The sequence below is a fragment of the Schistocerca nitens genome, chromosome 6 (genome assembly GCF_023898315.1).
Source record: "Schistocerca nitens isolate TAMUIC-IGC-003100 chromosome 6, iqSchNite1.1, whole genome shotgun sequence".
Lineage (NCBI taxonomy): Eukaryota > Metazoa > Arthropoda > Insecta > Orthoptera > Acrididae > Schistocerca > Schistocerca nitens.
In genome coordinates this window covers 709,896,692-709,921,374 of record NC_064619.1, presented here as the reverse complement: position 1 = coordinate 709,921,374, position 24,683 = coordinate 709,896,692, and the positions used below count along the sequence as shown (strand labels likewise).

Here is a 24,683-nt window from a genome sequence, read left to right as displayed (position 1 = left end):
TAAATATGAAGGGAGATGTAAGGCCAGAAATCTATCAGCACATCAAGCTTGGCTGGCAAGCATTTGGGAGTGATTAAACAGCATTCAGATCAAAAATGCCAATAATTCTGAAGAAATGAGTATTTGATCAATGCATTCTTCCTGTGCTGACGTATGGTTGTGAGACATGGACACTGAACTCATTTACAAAAGGGAAACTTAGAACAGCACAGAGACCCATGGAAAGATCAATGCTGGGCTATACAAGAAAGGATAAGAAAAGGCCAGATGACACTTAATCTGTGATGAAGATTAATGACATCTTAGAGACAGTAGGCTCCTCAAAATGGCATTGGGCTGGCCATGCCACGATAAGAAAAGATGGCAGATGAGCTGGAGTGGAGTCCAAGAGAGCATTGAAGGCCTAGAGGAAGACCACCTGACCGATGGGACAAAGATATCAACAAGATCACTGGTAGCAGCTGGCATAGAACTGTCCAGGACCATTCCACCTGGCGAGGACTGCTGAAAGCCTACCTGAATCCATGACTCGAAGAGGCCACATCACTTAATGACTGAATTGGCTGATGATGATGATGATGATGTATTACTATAGTGAGTGTAGCCACTTGTCATTGAAGGAGTTTTGCCAGTTCATCTTGGTTATATAGCAGTTGCAATAATGCTTTTACCTTGGGGAGCCTGCATGGATCTGTGTTCTTGTCATCAATATTGTAGTGGTTTCTAAACAACACAATTTAGTTAACAGTAGACAAAATATATTTGAAGCACTGATAAAGTGTACTGACAATGATAACTGTGAAATAACCTAGTTGCTGACATAAATAATGAAAAATTCCAGTGAGAACTAAAATCCAATTTGTGAACAACTGTGTAGCAATAACTGTAATAATAATGGCTTCCTTGTGACATCTGATATGAGTAAACAGAGTGAATCTGTGGTCTAGGGCAACAACCTTTACAGCATGCAGTACTTCAGGTGGTGGCACTACTTGATGCACAGATTTTACTTACGGTATAGAGTAGGGGTCGCAGTGTCATGAATGGTGATCAGTGATCACATCTCGATAGGCACTTTCCATAACAGAAATGGTCACCAGACTTGTGAGCCAGTTTTACAAATAACTACAAAATATAATTTTTGGATGAGATGTTTATAGTTATATCACAGAAATACCGTCAATTCCAGCTACAGCTGTATTAAACCTCCCCCCCCCCCCCCTCCCCACCCCTCCAGGACCATACCAACATCCAGAATTTTCAAGTAACATTCTTCCAGTTTGTGCCCTAGCATTTTGTCACTTCAGCACTTAAGGCAGGTAGTCTATGAATGCAACCAACTATAATATTTGAGCCAACTTTGTTTGTTTTCACCTAAATTCCATGCCATCATACTCAGGAATAAATTTCCTGTCTTAACTGACTTCTTCATTTCAATAGATATGCCAGAATGCTGACTACAAGCACACAAATGTGTACACATTGTGTTGCATAGGTGTCAGTTTGTGGGTTGGAGTTCCATCCCTGTTACACTTGCTTGGTCAATCCAGGGACAGTTAATGCTGTTTGTGAATGATGCTGGAGTTGTCGTCTGATGATGTCCCATGTGTACTCAACTGGAAACAGATCTGGTGATTGAGCAGGCCAAGGCAACTTGTTGACACACTGTATAACATGTTGGATTACAACAGCAATATATGGGTGAGCATTATCCTGCTGGAAAATAGCCCCTGGAATGTTGATCATGAATGGCAGCACAGCAGGTCGAATCACCAGATTGATGTGCAGATTTGCAGTCAGGGGTATACGGGATAACCATAAGAGTGCTCTTGCTGTCATATGGCATTGCACACCAGACAATAACTCCACGGGTAGGTTCAGTGTGTCTAGCACACAGACAGGTTAGTTGCAGGCTCTCAACTGGCCTCCTTCTAGCCAACACGAAGCCATCACTGGCATCAAGGCAGGAGCAGCTTTCATCAGAAAACATAACAAACTTCCATCCTGTCCTCCAATGAGCTCTTTTTTAAATGATCTCTTGTTTAAATAACCTCTTGTTTGAAATCACTGAAGTCACAAAAGACATTGGTTTGGGATCGATGGAATTCAAGCTTAGGGAATCTGGTTCAGAATTCACCTTGAGGTAACCAAACGTGTAACAGTTCATTGTTTCATTTTGGTGCCAACTGCTGCTGCAGATGCAGTATGATGCACCGGTGCTATATGTGTAACACAGTAGTCTTCCATCTTGGTAGTGCCATATAACCATCTGGAGCCTGGTCTTCTTGGGACTGTACATTCTCATGACCACTACTACCAGAAATCATGTACAGTGGCTACATTCCTGCCAAATCTTTCTGCAATATCGCAGAAGGCACATTCAGCTTCTTGTAGCCCTATTGCACAACCTTGTACAAACTCAGTGAGATTCAGATAATGGCATCTTTGTCATCTTAATGGCATTCTTGAATAACATCATCTGACCATGTCCAATCTCAAAGGTAACTATGCTCGCAAGCATTACAGCATGTATTTAAAGCAAACCTGATTTTCGTCCTCATAGTGGTGCTACTAGGGCCACTCTTATGCAACTGGAGTAAAATTTTAATAATAGTTTTTCAGATGTGGAAACACACCTACCAAGTTCCATTTATGTCACACAATTCCTTGATGCTGCAATTTTTTTTCTGTCAGTTTATTTTCTATATGTCTTGTAGTTTTCATGTAGTCAGCTTCTGAAATCCCAGAGGTACTTATTAATGACCCTGAATTTATTTTAAGGTGGTATTGATTTTCAATTCTGTCCAGCAACCTTTATGCTCCTGATACTACATAGGCATTGTTACTGTTCATATGGAGCTTGAATTTTTGTGTCTTAGCATAGATCTTCTAGCTGTTCACTAAAATCAGATTAATATTTTCTCTTTTTGACTTGTAATGAATATTTTTCTCTGTACCTAGTGTAGGTGACCTACCCATCTCTCCAAGTGCTCATCACTGAGCCTATGAAGAGTAAATAATACAGACATAGTCAATTCTAGGATGATGTTTCTAATCATGGGCTGTGCTTCTATTTCAGAGGGAAGGTTTACTGTCTTCACCTGTTTATCCAGGGATCTAATAGAATGCAGGATGCACCAAGAATGCAGACAGCAGGAGGTTTTGGTCTCTACATGAGACGTGATATGGAGTCAGCTGCACCTGCCGCACTGTTACCATTCGTATAGGCTCCTTCTGTCCTGTGAATGAGACACAACAGCAAAAATATTGAATGCCTGCCAGGCATCCTTCCTGAACTGCCAGCTGATTCCCTGAGGTCTTTCATTCCCTGTCTAGCATCAGAGCTCTGAATGACTAGCTTATTTACTCTCTACTCTAGTTAAGACTTCCCAGGATGATCAGCTTCCATTCCAACAGTTCAAGTATGTCATGTTGATTCAAATGCAAATTTGGCATTGTGTTGTTGTTGGCTTCAGTGCAAAGACTAGTTTGATGCACATACCAGTGCAAGTCTCTTCATAACTACTACAATCTACATGTATTTGAACCTGATAGCTGTATTGAAGCTTTCATTTTCCTCCACAATTTTTACCTGCCTGATTCAGTCCATACCTGCATTCACATCATGCCCAGAGAACCATTATCTGTCAGTGCCTGCTATTTATTCTCAGATAGTGATGAAACAACAAGGCCAAGTGCAGCAGAGGGTGTAACAGAATCAGGCCTCTTAAGCTGTGCCAGAGGAACCACAGCTTTTACAACTGGCATCCTATCACAGCTGCAGCTCAAGTCAGCAACATGAAGCCAGTTGAGTGCAGCAAACATGCTGACTGAAGTGGTTATCAATCTAAGACATAATAGGCAACTGCTAAACAAAGCATTTCCTTATATCCCAATGAACATAGACTCTCTGAAGTGAGGTACTCAGGATACACAAGAACCAATGAATTACATTTCAGCTGTTGAGATTTTATTTGTAGGCTAGGCAACAGTTATCAGTTTATGTAGGCACTTGTCCACTAATTCAGTTAATGAACACAAGAGTGTAATGCGCATATACAAGTATCTTTCTTCAATGAGGTAATGAGAGCTGTAAGTGCACAGTTCTTGCAATCGGACCATGTTCTCCCATCTGTGTTGAACTATAAACCTCTCCACAATGTCTTCCATAGTTAGACATAGTACACTGTATACCCCTGGTGGTGTGTCAGTGAAAGTTACAACTAATTTTGGAAGCACACTTTGTGCTATTTTATATGGTTAGCCTAAACTGTGTGCCAATGTTAGACTTCATGTTCTTCCTTCCTATCAGTTCTGTTTTTACTCATAACACATTGCCTTGCATAAGTATTCATCACCTCATTGGTACAATACATTTAAACATCTGATAAGCAATTCACAGGTCAGAGAGAGACAATGGAAAATCACCTCTTTAAGAACCTTGTTTATGAATTCAATCTGAGATACCCAGCATCATCAATCAAGGGTATATGAATTCATTAGATCACACTCTACATATGGTTTTACTCAAATGGAATCTGTATGTTTACGTGGATGTTCAGCAACACAGAAACAAATCACTATACTACTGGAAGCACATAAAGAAGAACACACATGCAACTTTAAAAAATCATATGTGAAAATATCTTCTTTGTCTAATGGAGATACATGTCAGCATATACTGAATAGTAGCTCAAACATGAAAGAAAGTTGTACAATATGCAATGGCCTTAGGTAAATAAAATTATCTGAAGATCTCCACCTGATATTTTCAGCAAATAAAACATGTTCAAGTGAAATGTTATTTATGGAAACTGGCATGTCAAGAGCATCACACATTGGTCAGTCCTCTGGCTGCAACCTGAAAGTTCGTATAATTGTGCAGTCCTGTACTGTATTAGATCACCATAATTTCCCTCGTTTGAAAACCAGAGTCAAGATAAAACACTGGGTATGATGCTTTGTCATAATAAACTGAGCTTTTGCTTAGAAGAATATCTCTTCACTGAAATGTCGCAGCAGCCAACTGATAAAAACATAGAAAAATGAACTGTACCAAAATTATCCAAGATCTTTTAACTAACTTCTGTGGCACTAGATTCAGATATTTTAGATATCTGTAAGGCCATACCACATCAGTTAATGGAAGTGTAAAAGTGGGACTATTGCAAGATATTCCATATCTATCAAGAAACATTTCATTTCAAGGGAAACAATATTATAAACCAACAAAATGCTGTAATTGCTCAACTGTGTGGCCAGGAGTAAGTTATCAATCATTGAGTAATGCTACTCTGTTTCATCACAAAGATATAGCTTCACCCACGACAGTCCAACACTATTTGAAATATGTACCAAAAATATTTTTTAGTGTCATCTGGTCCATGTTGAACGTAGTGCCGGTGCCCTCAGCTACATTGCATTTTCAGACCACCTCACACAGATAGAAGGAAACATCAAACACTACAGCAACAACCCAATGTCTTGTACAGGGATACATGTGAGAATTCTCCAGACAGCCTCCATATTTCTCTGATTGTCAGTTTATCATTTTCCCCCCACTGAAGAAATCAATTTCAGTTGAATTGTGGTTTACGTGACCGGACTCTATGAAAAACATAATTTTTGCCACATTATCTGCAGTGTAGAGAATATTTTGTATTCTGGTACAAATGTTATGAACAGTTAACTGTGAACAATAGAGTCAGGTTAAAGGAATCCCCTTAAATTAAAATATATCAGATTAAACACCACTTGGATTTATCCAATTATCTTGATCCCATTACTGGCAGTGTTCATCCTATGGACTCATGTTGTTAGTAACCCTTCAGTAGCAGATAGGCAACAGCTCCTTAGTACCATGGACAGTCATAAAGTTGTAATTATGATATTGAACAAATCAAAGTGTGTTCATGAAACTTGGCAATGCTGTCATTCCCACTCTACAGTCACCCATTAATCCAACATATTTTCTGCAGGACAGGTGGCACAGTGGTTAGCCCACTGGACTCACATTAGGGAGGATGATGGTTCAAACCTGCATCCGACTATCCTAATTTAGGTTCAAATGCTGGGATGGTGCCTATGGAAGAGCATGACCAACTTCCTTTCCCATCCTTCCCTATCCGATGGGACTGATGACCTCACTGTTTGGTCTACTCCCCCAAATTGACCAACCACCCACCACCAACCAATGACTGATAATGAATGACTTAGCAGAAACCTTGTTTCTTGAAGTTTACATTTTGGATGTTCAGAAAAATTCTCCACCTGGAAAATTATCTTGTCATTCTGCAAGTGTCTGCCACACAGTAGTTTCTTCATATGAGGAGAGAGAAAGAAGTCACTGAGTGCAATGTCAGGAGATTAATGGGAAGAGGCAAAATCTGATAACTCAGAGAATCAGAATATATAACTGTGCTGTGTACAGAATGAACTGAGTTGTTCCCATGGAGTGGAACCTAGCAGGTGGTGACCTCTGCCACATTCAAAACACCATGCAATACGTTGAAAACTGCTCCACAACTGATTTTCATTTTTCCACTATGACCTCCATTGTGATATGGCTGACTTAAAGCACCAGTGCATGGCCTTTCCTTCCATTTTCTGGTTATTCACAGAGAGATGGTATGCCACTTTATTCTTCATCACACAGTTTTGTTTGACCACGCTGGAAATGTCTGCAACATAACCACCATGTTTTCTAATGGTGCATTGTTGCCATTCACTCCCACAAGCTCAGCACAAATTGCTGCAGCACTCTTCCCCTGGATAAGCAGAAAATGAAGTACTGCATGTAACTCTTTTTTGATGTGATAATTAAAATCTTCCCTCCTTCTACATAGACAGGGTGAGTCAGCATTGTCTGATGATTTTTGAATTTATAGTACACAGTGATATTTTAAGATGTTGCACCTTATTTTATTTCAAAAGATACACAAAGAATAATGGTTTCCATCCTATATGTTAAATTTCACAGAAATTAAGTATTTGTGAAAGATAATGTCCTTTATAGACTGGCCCTCTTTTTCAGCACACTCATCGAACTTCTGCACAAAGTTTGTCAGCACTTGCTCCAACATGTTGCAGTGCATTGCATGAACCTCTTGCTTAATGGTATCCTTTAATTCAATAGCAGTACATGGATTCTGATGTACACTTTGTTCTCGATGAAATCCCACAAGAAAAAGTCACATGGAGTAAGGCCTGAAGAAGGGAACGGCCTGTCAACATGTCCTCTCTTCGATATCACTTTCACAGGAAACAACGACCTTACTTCAGACACGCACAGAGTGGAAGTGTGAGCTGTCACACCATCTTGCTGAAACCAAACATTTTGATGTTTTATGCCATGGAGATGAAGCTCTGGGATAAGAAATTCACACAACATGGCCAAATAACACTCAGAGTTGATGGTGATGGCTCTCCCATTTTTTTCAAAGAAATAATGCCGCATGACACCAAATTTCCCTAATACAGCTCACACTGTAATCCTATAACAATGCCATGGGTGCTGGTGCACTTGCTGAGGGTTGTTTATTTATTAACTCTATGGTATAGGTAAAAATGAGCCTCATCTTACATTAAAATCATAATTCTAGGTTCTTTCTCTAACATCTGTTTCAGTACTTCAGCAAAATGTCTCCATATCACAAAATCTCAAGGTTTCAACTTCTGAACAATCACAGTTTTGAAGGGATGAAAATTTAGACAGTGTAAAATGCACTGAATGGATAAATTTGATAACCCAAGAGACTGTGACTGTCATCTTGCAGATCGGTTGGGGCTCTGTTGAATTACATGATGCCCAACTTCAATATTTTCAGGTGCATGGCCATCTATGCACTACCTCCTGGGTTTTCCTTCAATGCAGAGCCTGTGTCATGAAAGTTCTTAACCTGCAGCAGAATGGTATTGTGGGCTGTAACTGCACCATTAATGCTGAACTGGAGACAGAACTCCCTCTGAGGGGTGGCCACAGATTCTGCAGTTTTAAAGAACGTTTCTATGACGAGCACACGGTGTTGCACAGTCCATCTCTCTACTGAAACTAGTCTACTGCTGTAGGGGAGAACAATGAGCCCAAGCACGTCCCTCCACTATGCTGACTCACCCTTTACTACAGAGTCAAAAACACCAGGTAACACTGACTCACTCTGTACGAAGGTCACCCTTCATGATGAGATGAAATTTTACTAACACAACAAAACTATAAATGCTTTACAAATAGGTGACAATAGCTCTGATTGTGTTTTGTAGACTAGTTTGCTGATGTAATGTTTGAATATTGACAGTGTTTGTTAATACTATCGATTACAGCAAAGAAAACTGTCTGCACTTGCTCTACATGCTTGAGAAACACTTTTTTGTTTGACAATGAAACATATTTATTTTCTTTTACAGGAAGCAAAGAATGAATGAATTCTTGGAGCCTGGAAAAAGGATACGACCTGACATAAATAAAGAGGCTGCAGCAGAGTTGGCATACAAATTATATGGGCTGCCAGAAGTAACAGTTACTGAACTCAATGGTTATGATGATAAAAATTTCCACTTAAAGGTTTTATTACTTCTGCTTAAAACATTTTAAGTTCTTTCTTATGGATTTACCGAATTCTGCAATTTTTAATTATTTTGAAACTCTGCTTTATTCATTAGCTATGGAGACTTCTTCTTCTTATTTCTTCTTTATCGTCGCCTTGTCCCACGTCACGTAGGCTCGGCGTTTCTCTTCTGGATCCTTCTCCTCCATAGAACTCTATCCATTGCCTCTTCTTTCTTCCATCCTTTCTCCCTCAGGTCCCCGGATATCTTATCCTTCCACCTCATCTTCGGTCTTTCTCTCCTTCTCGCTCCTTCAATCTTTATATCTTCAACTCTGTTTCCAATATACTCTTCCCCTTTTCTCTGTAAGTGTCCATATCACCTTAGTCTGCTCTCTTGTACCTTTTTCCCCATGGGTCCCACTTTCAAAGCTCCTCTAACAAATTCATTTCTAATCCTGTCCACACACATCCACCTCAGCATCCTCATTTCCGCCACTTCCATCTTCCTTTCCTGGGCTACTGTGATTGGCCATGTCTCTGCCCCGTATATCATAGCAGGCCTTACCACTGACTTGTACACTTTCCCTTTCAACCCAATGCTCACCTTCTTGTCACACAACACTTCACTCATTTTCCTCCAGTTGTTCCAACCGCAATTTATTCGGTGTTGTATCTCGCTTTCCAGTCCTCCGTCCCTCTGTATGTATGACCCCAGGTATTTAAATTTGCAGACCGATTTCAGCTCATCATCCTGGATCTTGCAAGACCTCATCTGCACATCCTTCAGTGCTAAATATTCTGACTTTGTCCTGCTAATTTTCATCCCTCTTTCTTCTAGTGCCTTCCTCCAATCCTCCAGCTTTTTCTCAAGTCTGTTGATGCTCTGCTCACAAAGAACCACATCATCCACAAACATCATATTCCACGGTGCTTCCTTCTTCACATCTTTCACCAGCACATCCATAATTAGGTCAAAGAGGTAGGGCCTAAGCGCAGACCCTTGATGTAACCCTACTTTTACTAGGAAATCCTTTGTCAGGCCCACACTACTTCTCACCTGTGTCATTGCTCCTCTGTACATTTCCTTCACTAACCTCACAGACTTCTCTGGCATGCATTGCTCTCTCATGCTTCTCCATATTTTGCCCCTTGGGACTCTGTCATATGCTTTCTCCAAATCAATGATAGCCATATGTAGATCGGCTTGTAGCTCCCCGTGTCTCTCCACTATCCACCTTAAAGCATGTATTGCATCAGTCATTCCTCTTCCAGGCATGAACCTAAACTGTTCTTCACACACCACAGTCTTCTTGTGTAATCTTTCTTCTATAACTCTTTCCCAAATTTTCATTGTGTGTGCCATCAGTTTAATACCTCTATAGTTACTGCAGTCCTGCACATCACCTTTCCCCTTAAATATTGGAATATTGGGATCAGTACACTAGTACTCCACTCATCTGGCATCTCCACCTGTCACCAAATCTTCATTAAATCCCAAAGGAGCTCAATTCCCTTTTTACTGAGACACTTCCATACCTCAACGGGGATCTGGTCTGGGCCAATTGCCTTCCCATTTTTCATCTTTTCAACTGCCCGTTCAACTTCATTTGCCCCTCCTTCCTCAGTTTTTACTCTTACATTTTCTTCACTCAGCAATTTCTCAAAATAATTCAGCCACCTTTGGATTATTTTTCGATGGTCATGCAGAATTATTTCTGTTTCATCTTTCATTTGTTTTATTGCTGTTAGATCCTTAGAAGCTTTATCTCTTGATTTGCCTACCCGCATCAGTTGTCTCATATTGTAATTTTTCTGTAGTTGTTCATATGCCTCCCTTACTGATTCAGCTTCAGCTTTAGCTTTAGCCACAGCTCGTTTTGCCTTCTTCTTTGCACTTTTGAATGCTTGCCCATCCTCAGCACTTCCGGACATATCCGACTTCCTCTTAGTGTCTTTCTTTTCCTTCACAACCTTCTGCACCTCTTCATTCCACCACCATGCTTCCTTATCTTTCGGCACCCCTCTCCCAGATGTTAACCCAAACACTTCCTCCCCAGTCTTCCTTATAACAGCACTATTTATTTTCCACCACTCCTGCGCACTCTGTGCCAATTTTACCTTTCCCAGTACTTCTTCACAAAACTCCTCTCTCAAATTTTTATCCTTTAATCTCCACCACTTAATTTTCCTTTCACATTGATTTATGGGCCTCTGTCTTTTACATACTTTCATCTCACTATCCGCTATAATCAACTTATGTTGTGTTGCTATTCCTTCACCGTATATGACCTTAGTATTTCGCACCTCCCCACTATTTTTCCTTCTACATAATATGTAATCAATTTGGCTTTTATTTTCGCCACTCCTGTATGTTATTAGTTTTTCTCTTTTTCTTTGGAAGTAGGTATTCGTAATCACTAGATCAAAAGCAACTGAAACCTCCACTATCTTTTTTCCTTCCTCATTTCTCTCACCATATCCCCATCCTCCATGCCACCTCTCTTCCCCACCTTTCCTTCTGCCAACATGACCATTTAGATCCCCTCCGACTATCACTCTTTCATTCTCTGGTATTCTGACCATTACTCCATCCAAATATCTCCAAAATTTTTCCTTCTCATCCTCCAAACATCCCGCTTGGGGTGCATAGGCTATCAGCACTATTACCATTTCTCCACCAAACATCATCTTAACATACATGATCCTATCATTTACTCTGCTGACTTCACATACCTCTTCTTGAAGCTCTCTGTGCAAAATAACTCCAACTCCATTTCTTGATTCCGGGCTTGCACAACTATAAAGTAGCTTATAGCCTTCAGCTAAGATCTTTGCCTTATTGCCCTTCCACCTTGACTCTTGCACATACAAAACCTTTATCTTCCTCCTCTGCATCATGTCTACTATCTCTCTTCCCTTTCCCGTCATCGTTCCCACGTTTAGAGTTCCCTCTCTGATCTTGAACACCTTTGGATCCTTCACAAAATGCCTCCCCCAGAGATCCAAATGGGAGGCTATTACTCCGGAACATTTATCTTGAGAAGCATCCATCATTCCTCTTGTTTTGGCAATGTTTTTACAGCCGGATGCCCTTCCTGCCGCCAACTCCCTTCCCTTGTTAGAGGGGCTGAGGCTTGCTAGTTTTGGTCCACCCTGGGTATTTTATTTCCCCAGTACCCACCATATCTGGTGAGCGTTCCCCTATCCACCACCTGGGGAGGCGCCCGATGGGAGGCTAGCAACTCCACACGAGTCATTAGCTATGGAGACTATCTCCATTCATCTGTACTTTTGTTCATTATTTTTATACTCTTAAGCAAATAACTTTTCTGGTGTTTTCTGCACTTACCTTGATGTACAGTTGTTTTCTTAACCTTTGCTTCAGGAAATTAAACATATTCCTTGTTGCAGATGAAAGTGCTGTAAATCTTAAATCAAATTTCAGCACTATTACACACACACACACACACACACACACACACACACACACACACACACACACACACACACACACACACAGACAGATTAAAACTCTGGCTACAAACTACAGTGACATTCTTACTGACAGCAACTGCTGCCTGTTTTGTCTCATAACTTAGTTAACTTAGTTTAAAGCCAGCACTTACTACACACTGTGGAGCTTAGCCTCTTACGCAGTTTTTGTCAGCTATCCCTTTTTTGATAAAGCCTTCCAGTTTCTGTTCCCATTTTCTGTAGATATTCTCTGACACTGTCTATTCACTTAGGTTTTGACTGGTTGTAACACATTTGTCCTCCAGAATTTTCAATTAATATCATCTTTCACACCTCCATATCAACCATCCATAATAGCAAGCATATAACTGTCTTCCTAATTTTATTATTTTTTGATTGATGGATATTAAAGATGGTGTTCTGTTTGTTTCCACAGTGACTCCATTTGCTGAACATTCACATTCACACTTTCTCTTTTCTTTCACAATCAATTTTTTAACAGTTCCCCGTATCTCTTTACAGTTCTGTTTTATCCTTCCTATGCATTTCTTTGTAATGTCCTTTCCTAAACCTTGCGTATTTGTTTGGTAACTGTATTCCACTCAATGTCGAACCATGAGTTTGTCTATTGTGCAACACTTAATTTTCTGCAGTTTAATGGTTTCTCTCATTTCCTCAATGAAGTTGTGGGGCTATCAATACTTACAACCACTTCTAGTGAGATAGGGCTGCAATACCTGTGACTTGATCAAAAACTGCAGTGCAGCAGTGTGTTACAAGCTGTGTCTGTGAATGGATGTGCTTCCAGTATTGTGCTTGTCAATAAATTTTGTCCTTATATTGACATTCCCATCTCTACCAAAAAGCCATGCATCCCCGGTCTCTTTAGTGTCTTCGTTAATATGTCTAGATTTTGATTTCAGTTGTCTTTAGAATGCCTATGTTCTATTTTGATGAATTTAATATCATTGCCAGGTCTCTTTAGTGCCTTTGTTAATATGTCTAGATTTTGATTTCAGTTGTCTTTAGAATGCCTGTGTTCTATTTTGATGAATTTAATATCATTGCCCTGACTATGACCAATTCTGGATTATAATGGATCACTAAAGCTTCTCGTACTGAGAAGGTCTAATTTGTGTCTATCATCTATCAGTATGTGATCTATCTGGGTCACTGTGTTACCACTGGGGGGGAGGGGGGGGGGTTGCTGTTTTCCCTTGTGGACTATTTCAGTTGTCAACAGCGTGGATAAAATAATCACATTTTCAAATTTTGCAGATAAGATTAATCTTATTCATTTAAGATTACCAGCTATTCCATTTATTCCAGTGCTACCTACAATTTAGACCCTTTGAGGAAAGATCTTGGCGAGAAAGATCCTGTAGCTATTATTAGGACTAACAAGATCAGTTTGCACCATACCCTCAACCATGAAATTGAGAATGACTTTAGCCACATTACTGGGCATGCTTATGGCACAATTGTGAAGACTGTTTCATTGCTTCAGTTATATGACAATCCCTAGATGAAGCATTCTGTCGAATATGTAAATGCATGCTTCATAGATCACTCAACAGAATGGGATAATCACGTATGGATTTAATTTATGTGTCATTCCTCACAGGATCACACTGACATGGCATATACCTGGATGTTTCTAGTAAGAAGTTACTTCCACAACTAATTTTCAGAAGCATCCAGTCTAACCACAGTACTAGCTGTCCTATTTTTGTTTCCCAATATTATCACTAGGCAGCTCTTAGATTAAACTTTCACAAAAGAAAGAACTACCAAATAGCTATAGACACAGTTGCAACAATCAGTGGAGACACACAAAATGACAGTTTGGGTATCACAAATAGTAAAAATTACAATACATTTGAACTTTTCCACCAAAACATAGTAAAAGAGAAAGAGGAGCTACACACGTCACTACAGGAAATTGAAAATCTAAAAGGTATTTCCATAGATGTGCTATGCATGGCAAAACATCATATGGGATTCAAAGGAATTGAACAGTTACCAATTACTATTACATTACTGTAGGTTTAACATAAGAAAAGAGGAAGTGGCTACATACAAAAAAATATGGAATAAAGTCCCTGCTATAGAGCTTAATGAGTAGGACCAATTGTACTGAACAATTCTTTGAGGGCTGTACTTCAGTAAAAGATTTACAAACATTTAGGACAGTAGTTCATTGTTCTCACAATCAACAGGCTCCCAACAACAAATATTTTAAACTTCATTAAGCTGTTAAAGTTGATACTAATAACATTTAATGATTGTATACAGGGATTTCAGTATTGATTCTGGAGATAGCACTGATGGAGAGATCCTAGTGTTATCCACATACCATAACTTGGGGTGAATGGAACAGAAAATGAATTTTTTACTGAAAATTGATATCTAAATATTGTACTATAATTTTGAAATTTGAAATACAGCAATGTATTACAAGAATGAAAATGTTCTACCATAACCCTCCTACAAATTTTAATCTGAACTGTGTTCCAAATCACCCCAGCACTTGGGGTGATTTGGAACACTGCATGTTTTGAACAGCAGTTGCATTTGAAACATGTGATGAGGAGAATTGCAACATGTGAAACACATCTTACAAGCATTTTACTATGAAAAATGCATTTATACTACCTCAACTTTATGTTAATTCATGCCAATTAATATTTTTTATATTACCAACCAGCTTTATTAAACATTAAATCTTTGAGCTTACAAATGCTTTTCTACAACAATGATGATACAAAAAAAACAAACCATATCATTCATTACTTAATACAACACTTTACATTACATGATGTCAATGCCTTTGAAAGTTTTAAATGTCATTCTTCCTCGTCAGAAATCAGTTCCTTTCACCTTCATCACAACTTGTGCTTTTGACGGCTCACACATGTCTACAACATCAGGAAAAAATAAGTATTCTTGTTTCTCACTAATTTTCTTCCTCATGAAATTAACTTGAATGTTGTCATGCAGTTCCATAGCCTCAATCATTCCTACATATAATTTTGAAAGGTCAGTCTCTGAAACAGGAAACTTAACCAGTGTCATTGGAGGTGTCTCGGAAGATCCAGGTCCATATTCCTCTAAAATTGTTGTCTCAGATATTACAGTTTCTTGCTCCAAAAGTTTGGGATCATCAGCTTCCTTTTCCTTGCCATCCACACCAATATTGTCTGAAATTTCTGTCTGTGACAGGACACTTTTCCCAGAGAGATCTTCCAGTTTTCTACCACGAGTTTTTTTGTGATGAGAATTAACAGACCCATAATGAACATATCTCAGGTGTTCCACAAAGGCATCAGACCACACCTGCGTTGGGTCACCTGTTTCATTTTCCTAACTACTAACAGGTAAGAGAGGTAAAAACTTTTTTCTGGATTGAAAGGCATGATACCAGAAGCACGAAATCCTGCAATAGCATTGTCTTCAATTTTCTCACCCATGTAGTGAAATGTCACCTTCAATGTCTTAGGGAAGTCACTTTTTGGAAGAACACCCCTATTGCCTTTCTTCCAATCAGTCAAAGCTTTTTGCCAAGCTATCTTCATTGTGTGAAAGAATGCCATGTCTACAGGCTGGCAGACATGTGCTGCATTTGGTGGGAGCAACACAAACTTAATATTGTTCTCCTCACATTGGGAGATTACCAACAAGAAAATGGGGCTTGAGAGATTGTCTCCTATCAGAACATTGACCCCCTCAAGCCGTGTAAGATATGGCAAAGCTATTGTCTGAAACCAATCTTCAAATGTATTGAGGTCAAACCATCCACTTTGTTTCTGTTGTAGGCTGTACTATTCACTCCACCTTCAGTCCAGGTTGGATACAAATGAGTGGCCTTATAAACTACGTAAGGAGGCAGATAATGTTCATTTCCTCCAGCAGCTGTTATTACAGATGTATTTGTTTTGTTTATAACAGTAAAGTTACCCTTAATGATTTGGCCAATCAAGGTGGTCAAATGGCAGCAATAAATCATGCCCCTCAGTCAGGTTTAGCTAAAAAAGAAAACTGCATTTATATGGTATCATAAATGATGACCTAGCCACACTATACAAAGAGAATGTAGTAGATGAATGATAAAAAGAAGTTTACCAAGGACATACAGTAGATTGGAAATTTAATTTTAAAGAAAACACTTCAATAACACAATGAATTTAGTTTTCCTTTACAATGGGCCAGGGTCAATTACAATGGAAGATGAAAAAAGGTTGGCTTACATCTGGGATCAAAATACTTTTTTCTATGAAAAGAGTTATTTATTTATGCAAAGACTGGTACTAATGAAGACTTAAAGATGCATTACAAGCAGTACTGCAAAATTCTTCATTGTGTTGTCAAAAAGGGAAAAACTGTATTCATTTACTTTGCACAAAAAATTAATAATTCCACAAACAAAGAAACTGTAATTTTTAGGTATGAAAAAAATAAACTGGGTAGGGCAAATGATATTCAATTTTCAATGACAGTAGCAGCAAGACAGATGATTTCAATTCAGATTATTGGCCACTAAATCCAATAATTCTTCCAAAGAGCAGCACAAAGTAGCAACGCAGTCTAGGGCATCTTGCCACGGTTCGCACGGCTCCCCCCTGTCAGAGGTTTGAGTCCTCCTTCAGGCATGGGTGTGTGTGTTGTCCTTAGCGTAAGTTAGTTTCAATTAGATTAAGTAGTGTGTAAGCCTAGGGACCAATGACCTCAGCAGTTTTGTCCTATAAGAACTTACCACAAATTTCCAAAATTTTTTCTTCCAAGGAAGAACTGAAAATAGGACAAAAAATGAATAATCTAAAGCAGGTCTATCAGGTTTATTTATAAAGTCACTGCGTACTCCATCACTATAAATAATTTTTATCAAATCCACTGTTAACAAGACCACATAAGTTTTAGAAAGTGATTTTCAATGGAATACGTATTCATCTGTTTGAGAATATCTTTCAATAAGAACTCAGTTCAGGTTCCACATAAACTTGTCTACAGAGAAAGTAACATATAATCCCACAAACTCAGTTCAGGTAGAACTAAATAAGGAAAATTACTTTGTTTCAATTTTCTGCACCTTGTCAAATCCTTCATTTATGTAGATCAAAGGACTACACTCAGGAAACTACGAGGTGTTCAAAAAATCTCTCCGCAGTGCTGTATGATTGTTAGCCACACATGCCATATGATTGTTCACTTGCCTGGGTTACTTCCCTTCAAGTGCACTCTCCAAATATTCCACTGTTTTGTTTATCTCAGACAGTGTCAGTAGTATCATTGGTGTGTGTCGTTATGTGTTGACGTGAACATTTAAGTTTAGTTCCTCTGCTCGTTTGTTTCATTTTTGTCACTGTTAAAATGCTAACCACTGAAGAACATGTGTTTTCAGTTCAACAAGTGTTCAAAGCAGGCAGTAAATACACAGTTTCAGTTCGTCAAACATTTAATCCAGTTTTCCCGGAGACAACACTCCCACATCGCGATACTGTGTGAGATTTGATTAACAAATTTCGAAGTACAGGCTCAGTGACAGATGCACTGATAAGCGGTCATCCTAATGTTTTATCTGAGGATAAACTACTCGATATTTCCCATAAAATGTCCATGAGTCTGAACAAGTCAGTAAGAAAACTCGCCCAGGATATCGATGTTTGTGTTGGAATGGCCCACACAGCTGTAAGGAAAAAATTAGAACTTTTCCCATAAAAAGTGACAGTCATGCAAGAACTGAAAAATACTGATCATGGCAAGAGACTGCATTATTGTCAATGGTTCAAAAACTTTGTTCAACAAAATGGAAGGGATTTCTTAATGAAACGTTTTTCACTGATAGGGTGTGGTTTCATTTATCAGGGTACATGAACTTGCAAAATTCTCACACGTGGAGTACTGCAAATCCATTATGTATTCATGAGGAACCACTTCATTCTGTGAAAATAGGAGTTTGGACTGCAATTTCTAGATGTCGGATTGTGGGTCCCACGTTTTTCAATGAAACAATAAACGCGCAACGATACTGCAGTGATATTCTGCACCCATTCATAGGAGAACTTGTGTTATGGGAAATACTGAACAGTTATTTTCAACAATATGGTGCAACTGTGCACACAGCTCACATTTCAATGTCACTGCTTGCTGATGTTTTTGGTGATCGCATAATTTCACAGGGACTTTGGCCTCCACAATCGCCTGACCTGTCACCACCTGATTTTTCTTCTGGGGTGCAGCAAAAGCAACTGTCTATGTGAAAATTTGTGAGTAAAAATGAATATTCAATAAATTAATAACTAGTATTTCACTGAGTTTCATTTTGGCATATTCACTGTGGCATACGGCATGTAGGGCTAACAATCAAACAGCACTGCAGAGAGACTTTTTGAACACCCGGTATAATGGTGTGGCATTAAACCCTCCCTCTTATGGGAATGGAATCATATTTTAACAGTTTTGAAACAAATTAACAAATGATATCACAGGAATAAGACAGAACCCAGAAAGGGAAGACATTAAATATAGTGTCCCTCAAAGTTTGGTTCATGGCACACTCCTGTTCTTGATCTACAAAAATGATTTACTCAAGATACTGGAGAAATCTTCAAAACCATGTTGTTCACTGATAACACAAGTAAGCTGGTAAAGGGCCTAAACACATCTGCACCAGATATAGGCAGCACAATAATGGCACAGGATTACAACTGATTCAAAGCAAATAGCTTAGCTCTTAATCTCCTTAATTTTACAAAGAATCCTCTCCTCCCAGTAGTGGCACCAACCTTGATGAGAGTGACACCAGTTTAAGTGAGCACTGGAATGAATGTGGGATGGAGAACAGCAACCAGGTATCAAATTTAGTTGTGTTGCCAGCCATGGGAATACATCCCATATAATTTGCTTTTTATAAATATCTACCATATTTTATAAATATGTCCATGTACTGACACTGGTGGATCATTCAGTACTGACTGCCCACTGTGTCATTATCTGCCAAAGGTGTCATTCAGACACAGTATGGAGAAGAATGGGAACAGCACACCACTCCCCTGGCCATTGTGTTTCCCAAACCTTAAAAGACACTACTTCTCACCCACATAGCTCCTCCATTGGCAACACAATGCTGCATTCACCCTGCACCAGTCCTTCAACCAAGCAAAAATCCCTGGGAACTGAACCTGCATCCTTCACACAGCAGTTGGATACACTGACCATTTTCTATGGAGGCAGACTTATGAACTTCTACCATACTTAAACTGCAGTTCACTTGAATTCAAAGGTAGTCAGAACTAAACTGACTATACAAAAGGACAGACGCTCAACAGTAGAATACAATGCAAAGCGATACAAATTATAAAATATGCTCACAACACTCAAAAATCAGCACAACAAATGATACATGAGGTTCAACAGCTGATCTAATGCTGCTACTGTTCCAAAGCACTATCGATTTCTAAGGTTGACAACAAATGATGAAGCAAACTGTTAGCCCAAAATGGTCTGATTTCTGCTGACTCAGCACTACATAGTTGAAAGGATATTGTATTACTGTCATTCAGTTTGTTTAGTCAGTGCTGTAAGAATGGTAAATTGTAGTGACTGATAGTGACTGCGAATCATTGTTATAATTCTGCTGAGAAATGTAAATCTATGACTTTGCAGTTCACAATTTGTTCAATTTGTTTATGCAGATAATATGATATTAATTTTAAGTTAATGGTGATCTATGAGGCAGTTACCATGAACAATTGTGCAGCAGGAAGAAAATTTGCTATCACAGAAACGAATGTTTGTAGGTGGCATCAGACAAAGAATGAATAAACAGTGCTAGTTCCATTGGTACTGAAAAAGGCGAGGTGTAACAAACTGAAGCAACAGTTTATTCAGTACATGTGAAAGAAATGCAATGAAGGCTTACCAATTACTTGAGAAATTATCTGAATGAAGATGTAGGAGATGAGAGAAATTTCATCAGGTTACCTTCCATTCGGAAAATGGATGCACTCAGTGACTGTATGTGACTTATAAATTAAAGAGTGCAGCAATCAGTCATCATTTTTAGATTTTATTATGCAAATCCTGATTTTGGCTAGCAGCTAGCAATTCTCAATGCACTATTTTTTATTCTCGATGCATGTAAGTGACAGTCACAGTGGGCGTCAGCCACAGTTCAGTCAAAGAATTGTGACTATGCCTGAACAACAGGGACTTACATGCACTGAGAATAAAAATAGTGCATTGAGAAAGGCTAGCTTCTAGCCAAAATCTGGATTTGCATAATAAAATCTAAAAAGGATGACTGATTGCTGTACTCTATAATTTAGAAGAGAAATTTTCCGACAGTGTGTAGCATGTATTCAATCCAAGTACAGACTGGTTTGTTTAGGATGATGAAGAGGGTGGGGGGCTTAGATTTCAGACACAGAAGAATGTTAGTTCAGTGACTCCCTATGGTGTTCAGTGAAAAACTATTCTCATATCAGCACAACTGATCAATTGCAGGAAACAGCATCACTCCTTTGCTATATGTGCAATGTCGAGTAGATATGTATTTATTTTGATATAACATCAAAGGTTACTCTCAATGTGAGGGCATTGAAACTGTTCCTATAAAAATCTTTGGCAAAGAAAGGGCAAAGTAAAAGAATTTCTGGATGGTCTGGCAGATGGAAGGAAGCTACCCCCATGTATGATTTTTCACAGGAAAACCATGCCAAAAGGGAATCTGCCTACATAAACAAACAGGGTGGATGGCAAATACCTGATGTTAGATTGGTTGTAGGTTGTTTGGAACATAATATGGATTACACACCCCTAATTAGGTTCAGAATGGAGTTGTATATCCTAATGCTGACATCTACAACAGGTTGTTAGTAGACACCAGGGAGAAAATTGAAAGTTTTGACGTATGAAAGTACAAAGGAAAAACTATTGTTATGTAATTAGCAAATTGTCCTTGTCCCTATATAAGTATCTGGTTTTCCCTCTTATTTATTTTCTAGTTATTTTTTTCTGTGCTGTGTTTCCTTCCATTAATTTATCCAACACGAAACAAAATTTTGTAATTTTTCATTTTTACAATGATAGATGGTCAATTGAGCAACCAACCTCTTGCCATTTAGATCAGAAGCTGAACTTGGGATTTCAGCTGACCTGAAGAGATCCTCCTCCTTTATTGTAATGGCTTCTCCACTGAGGCCTGTTTGGTATGGCTGACCCTACCACCATAATAGCCATCAGAATGGTTGGCATAATATCAGCAATTACAAGTTAGGACCGAGTGCCAATTAGAAATCCAGTCCTGAATCCCTGCCATTCATAGACAGTGTGCTATCATTTGTGCCACACGAGCACAGCTCTCAAGATGAGTAAGATCTTCAGTTTGTCATCTTTCCTTGTAAACTCAGGAAAGGCTGTCTCACTGTGCTGTGAGGCTAGCAATTCAATGAAAGGATATAGTGGGGAGGCCAGCTTATACACAGCGTCATGATTGTAGCTGAGAATGAATTTTTACTCTATTCAAAGTATGTTAGCAATGATAATAAGCAAAAAATTAAGTATTAGATTAGGATTTTAATACAGATTCCTGCTTTGGATACATTCATGAGGCATGCTCAGATGGCATATGCCCACAGAAGGCTGAAGAAATCCTCCTCCTTTATTTTATTGGGTTCTCCACTGAGGCCCATTTGGTATGGCTGACCCTACCAGTAGTTACGCAGTTAAGCTACCACCATAACAGCCATCAGAATGGTTGGCATAATATCCGCAGTGACAAGTTAGAACTGAGTGCCAATTATCAATCCAGTCCTGAATCCCTGCCATTCATAGACAGTGTGCTATCATTTATGCCATATGAGCACAGCTCTCAAGATGAGTCAAAAATTCAACTTTTCAACTTCTTATCTTTCCTTGTGAACTCAGGAGAGGCTGTCTCATTGTGCTGTGAGACTAGCAGCCCAGTGAAAGGATATAGTGGGGGGGGGGGGGGGGGGGTCAGTTTATCTACAGCCTCATGATTGTAGCTGAGAATGAATTTTTAGCACTGATAATATGCAAAAAATTAAGTGCCAGATCAGGATTTCAATCCACATTTCTGCTTTGGATAAATTCATGAGACATGCTCAGATGGCATATGCCCACAAAAGGCTGTATTTGTACTACACATTTAAGACTTTCTGGACCAATGAGAAATGATGCAATGAAACTAACAGATTGCTTTTGGTAATTTTCATACATCTCATGATGTAGGAAGGTACATCACAAGTTGTACTGTATCAAGAGGAAGAAGATGAGACAAGTTAAAAGAGATAAGGACTGAAAATGTGAACTACCAAGGCTAGACTCACAACAATAAGTCTCCAATTCATAAAAATGTATTACTTAGTCACAAATGGTTGCATATAAGTAGGATAAGTATGGTTATCACTCCAAAATAAGAGTTAAAGAATTCACCAAGCTAGGTAAGGAGTGGTACAAACACTGGGCTCCCATCTGAGAGAAGCAAGATTCAGATCCATATGTAGCTATGATTGTCAAGAAGGTATCTTTGAAAAAGGACACAGCAATTTTCTTCTCACCTTTACCCTACCTGAGCTTCTACTGTTGTTAATATCCAAATTCCCAATGGACATAAGACCTAAGCAAAGTATGTCCTATATTGATCATTTGTGACAAGTTAAAGATGGGTACTGGATTGGATTTTGAGTATGGATATTTGCATTTTTTGGATAGTGCACTGTTACCTGAGCTTTAATACCAAAAAGCAATGCCATATCTTTTAGCTAATTCAATATAGCTATATGTATCAAAGTAAAATACAACCTGGAAAAATAAAAAAAATTATGAGACAGAATTGCTGGTCAGTATTTAACTTCAGAGGGTGAAATGTATTGTTCTGCTGATAAACACAAATAAAAGGAAACATGTCAAACTATGTAGCTTTTGGAACTAACAAAGATGATTTAGGAGATAATCTGAGCAGCCCTCTTAGATTTTTTGCAGCTGATGCTGTCATTTGCTGTCTAGTAAAGTTACCAGAACATCAAAACCAATTGCAAAATGACTTAGACGTGGCATCTGAATAGTGCAAAAAGTAGCAGTTGTCTCTCAGTAAGGAAAAATGTGAGGTCATTTACATGAGTTCAAAAAGAAATCCATTAAATTTTCATTACACTAAAAACCATGCAAATTTAAAGGCCACCAATTCAACTAAATACCTAGAAATTACAATTATGAGCAACTGAAGTTGAGATGAACACATAGATAATGTTGTGGGGAAGGCAAACCAAAGACTTCATTCTATTGGCAGAACACTAACAAGATGCAACAGGCCTACTAAAGAGACTGACTCCACTCCATCCACTGCTAGAGTATTGCTGTGCTATATGGGATTCTTACCAGATAGAGTTGATGTTGGGCACATAGAATGTCACAGGTGATAAGCAAGTTGGGATGTCAATCAATAAAACAAAGGACTTTTTTATTGTGGTGAGATCTTTTCACCAAATTTCAATCATCAACTTTCTCCCCTGAATGTGAAAATATTTTACTGTCAACAATCTACATAGGGTGAAATGATCATCATAATAAAATAATACCAAACAAGGTGGCACAGTGGTTAGCACACTGGACTTGCATTATGGAGGAAAATAGTTCAAATCCAAGTGCAGCCATCCTAATTTAGGTTTTCTGTGATTTCCATAAATTGCTTGAGGCAAATGCTGGGATGGTTCCTCTGAAAGGGTACAACCAACTTCCTTGCCTAATCCAATGGGACTGATGACCTCACTGTTTGGTCCCCTCCCCCAAATCAGTCAACCAATAAAATAAGAGGAATCAGAACTTGTACAAAAAGATTTATGTGTTCATTTCTACCATGCACTTTAGATAGTGGAACAGTGGAGAAATATTCTGAAGGTGGTTCAAAGAACCCTCTGACAGGCACTTAACTATGAATTGCAGATGGAGATGTAGATACCTGAAGAGCCCTTGATCAAGGAAGAGAGAAGGTTAGACTGAAAAGGAAGGGAAAGTTACCCAGACCCCAAGACAATAAGCACTTTACCATCTTAAGTCCAGAGGTGATAAGGACAAAGTGAGAAGTAAAAATATATTTTGGCTAAAAGAGATGACCAATGCAAATAAGAGTTAGGACAGGAAAATGAGCCATTATATACATGTACACTGCCTGACAAAAATAGTGTAGGGGCCAGAAAGGGAGGAGGAAATGAAATGAAATGTCACAGCCTGAGAGGGTATGTGATATCATTTCAGTGATTACAAAATTGAAACAAATTTACAAAGAACTTACCAGCATGAGCTCACATATCAGGATGACATTGCACCCTCTCTGGCATGGAAGCATGCACTTATTCGATTGGAAAGGATGTCATAAAGTTGTTGTGTCCTCTCTTGATGTACAACGGTCCACAACTGTTGTAACTGGCACTTGATATTCTGGATACTGGCATTGGGATGGAGGTGATGTCCAAGCTGGGCTACTGGATCTATGGATATTGATGACCACAGGAGTAGCTCAATTTCATACAGACAATTCATAGAGACATGTGCTACAAACGGAAAAGCATTGTCCTGCTGAAAAATGGCACCATCAAACTATCACATGAGAGATAATACATGAGGATTCAGGACGTCTGCCAT

The 24,683-nt window shown here is 38.9% G+C and overlaps 1 protein-coding gene across 5 annotated transcripts in view; it reads left to right on the top strand.

Moving 5' to 3' along the window:
• The window catches only part of LOC126263086 (hydroxylysine kinase), a 217,112-nt gene that overhangs the window by 117,247 nt on the left and 75,182 nt on the right, over positions 1-24,683 (top strand). For 4 of the 5 annotated variants that reach the window (XM_049960083.1, XM_049960085.1, XM_049960084.1 and 1 more), the window contains exon 2: positions 8,404-8,560. In XM_049960083.1, the coding sequence (XP_049816040.1) occupies positions 8,414-8,560 (147 nt within the window). In that variant the 5' untranslated portion in view covers positions 8,404-8,413. Of the gene's footprint in view, positions 1-8,403; positions 8,561-24,683 lie in introns of those variants that run through there. The other variant, XM_049960086.1, reaches the window with a different exon arrangement.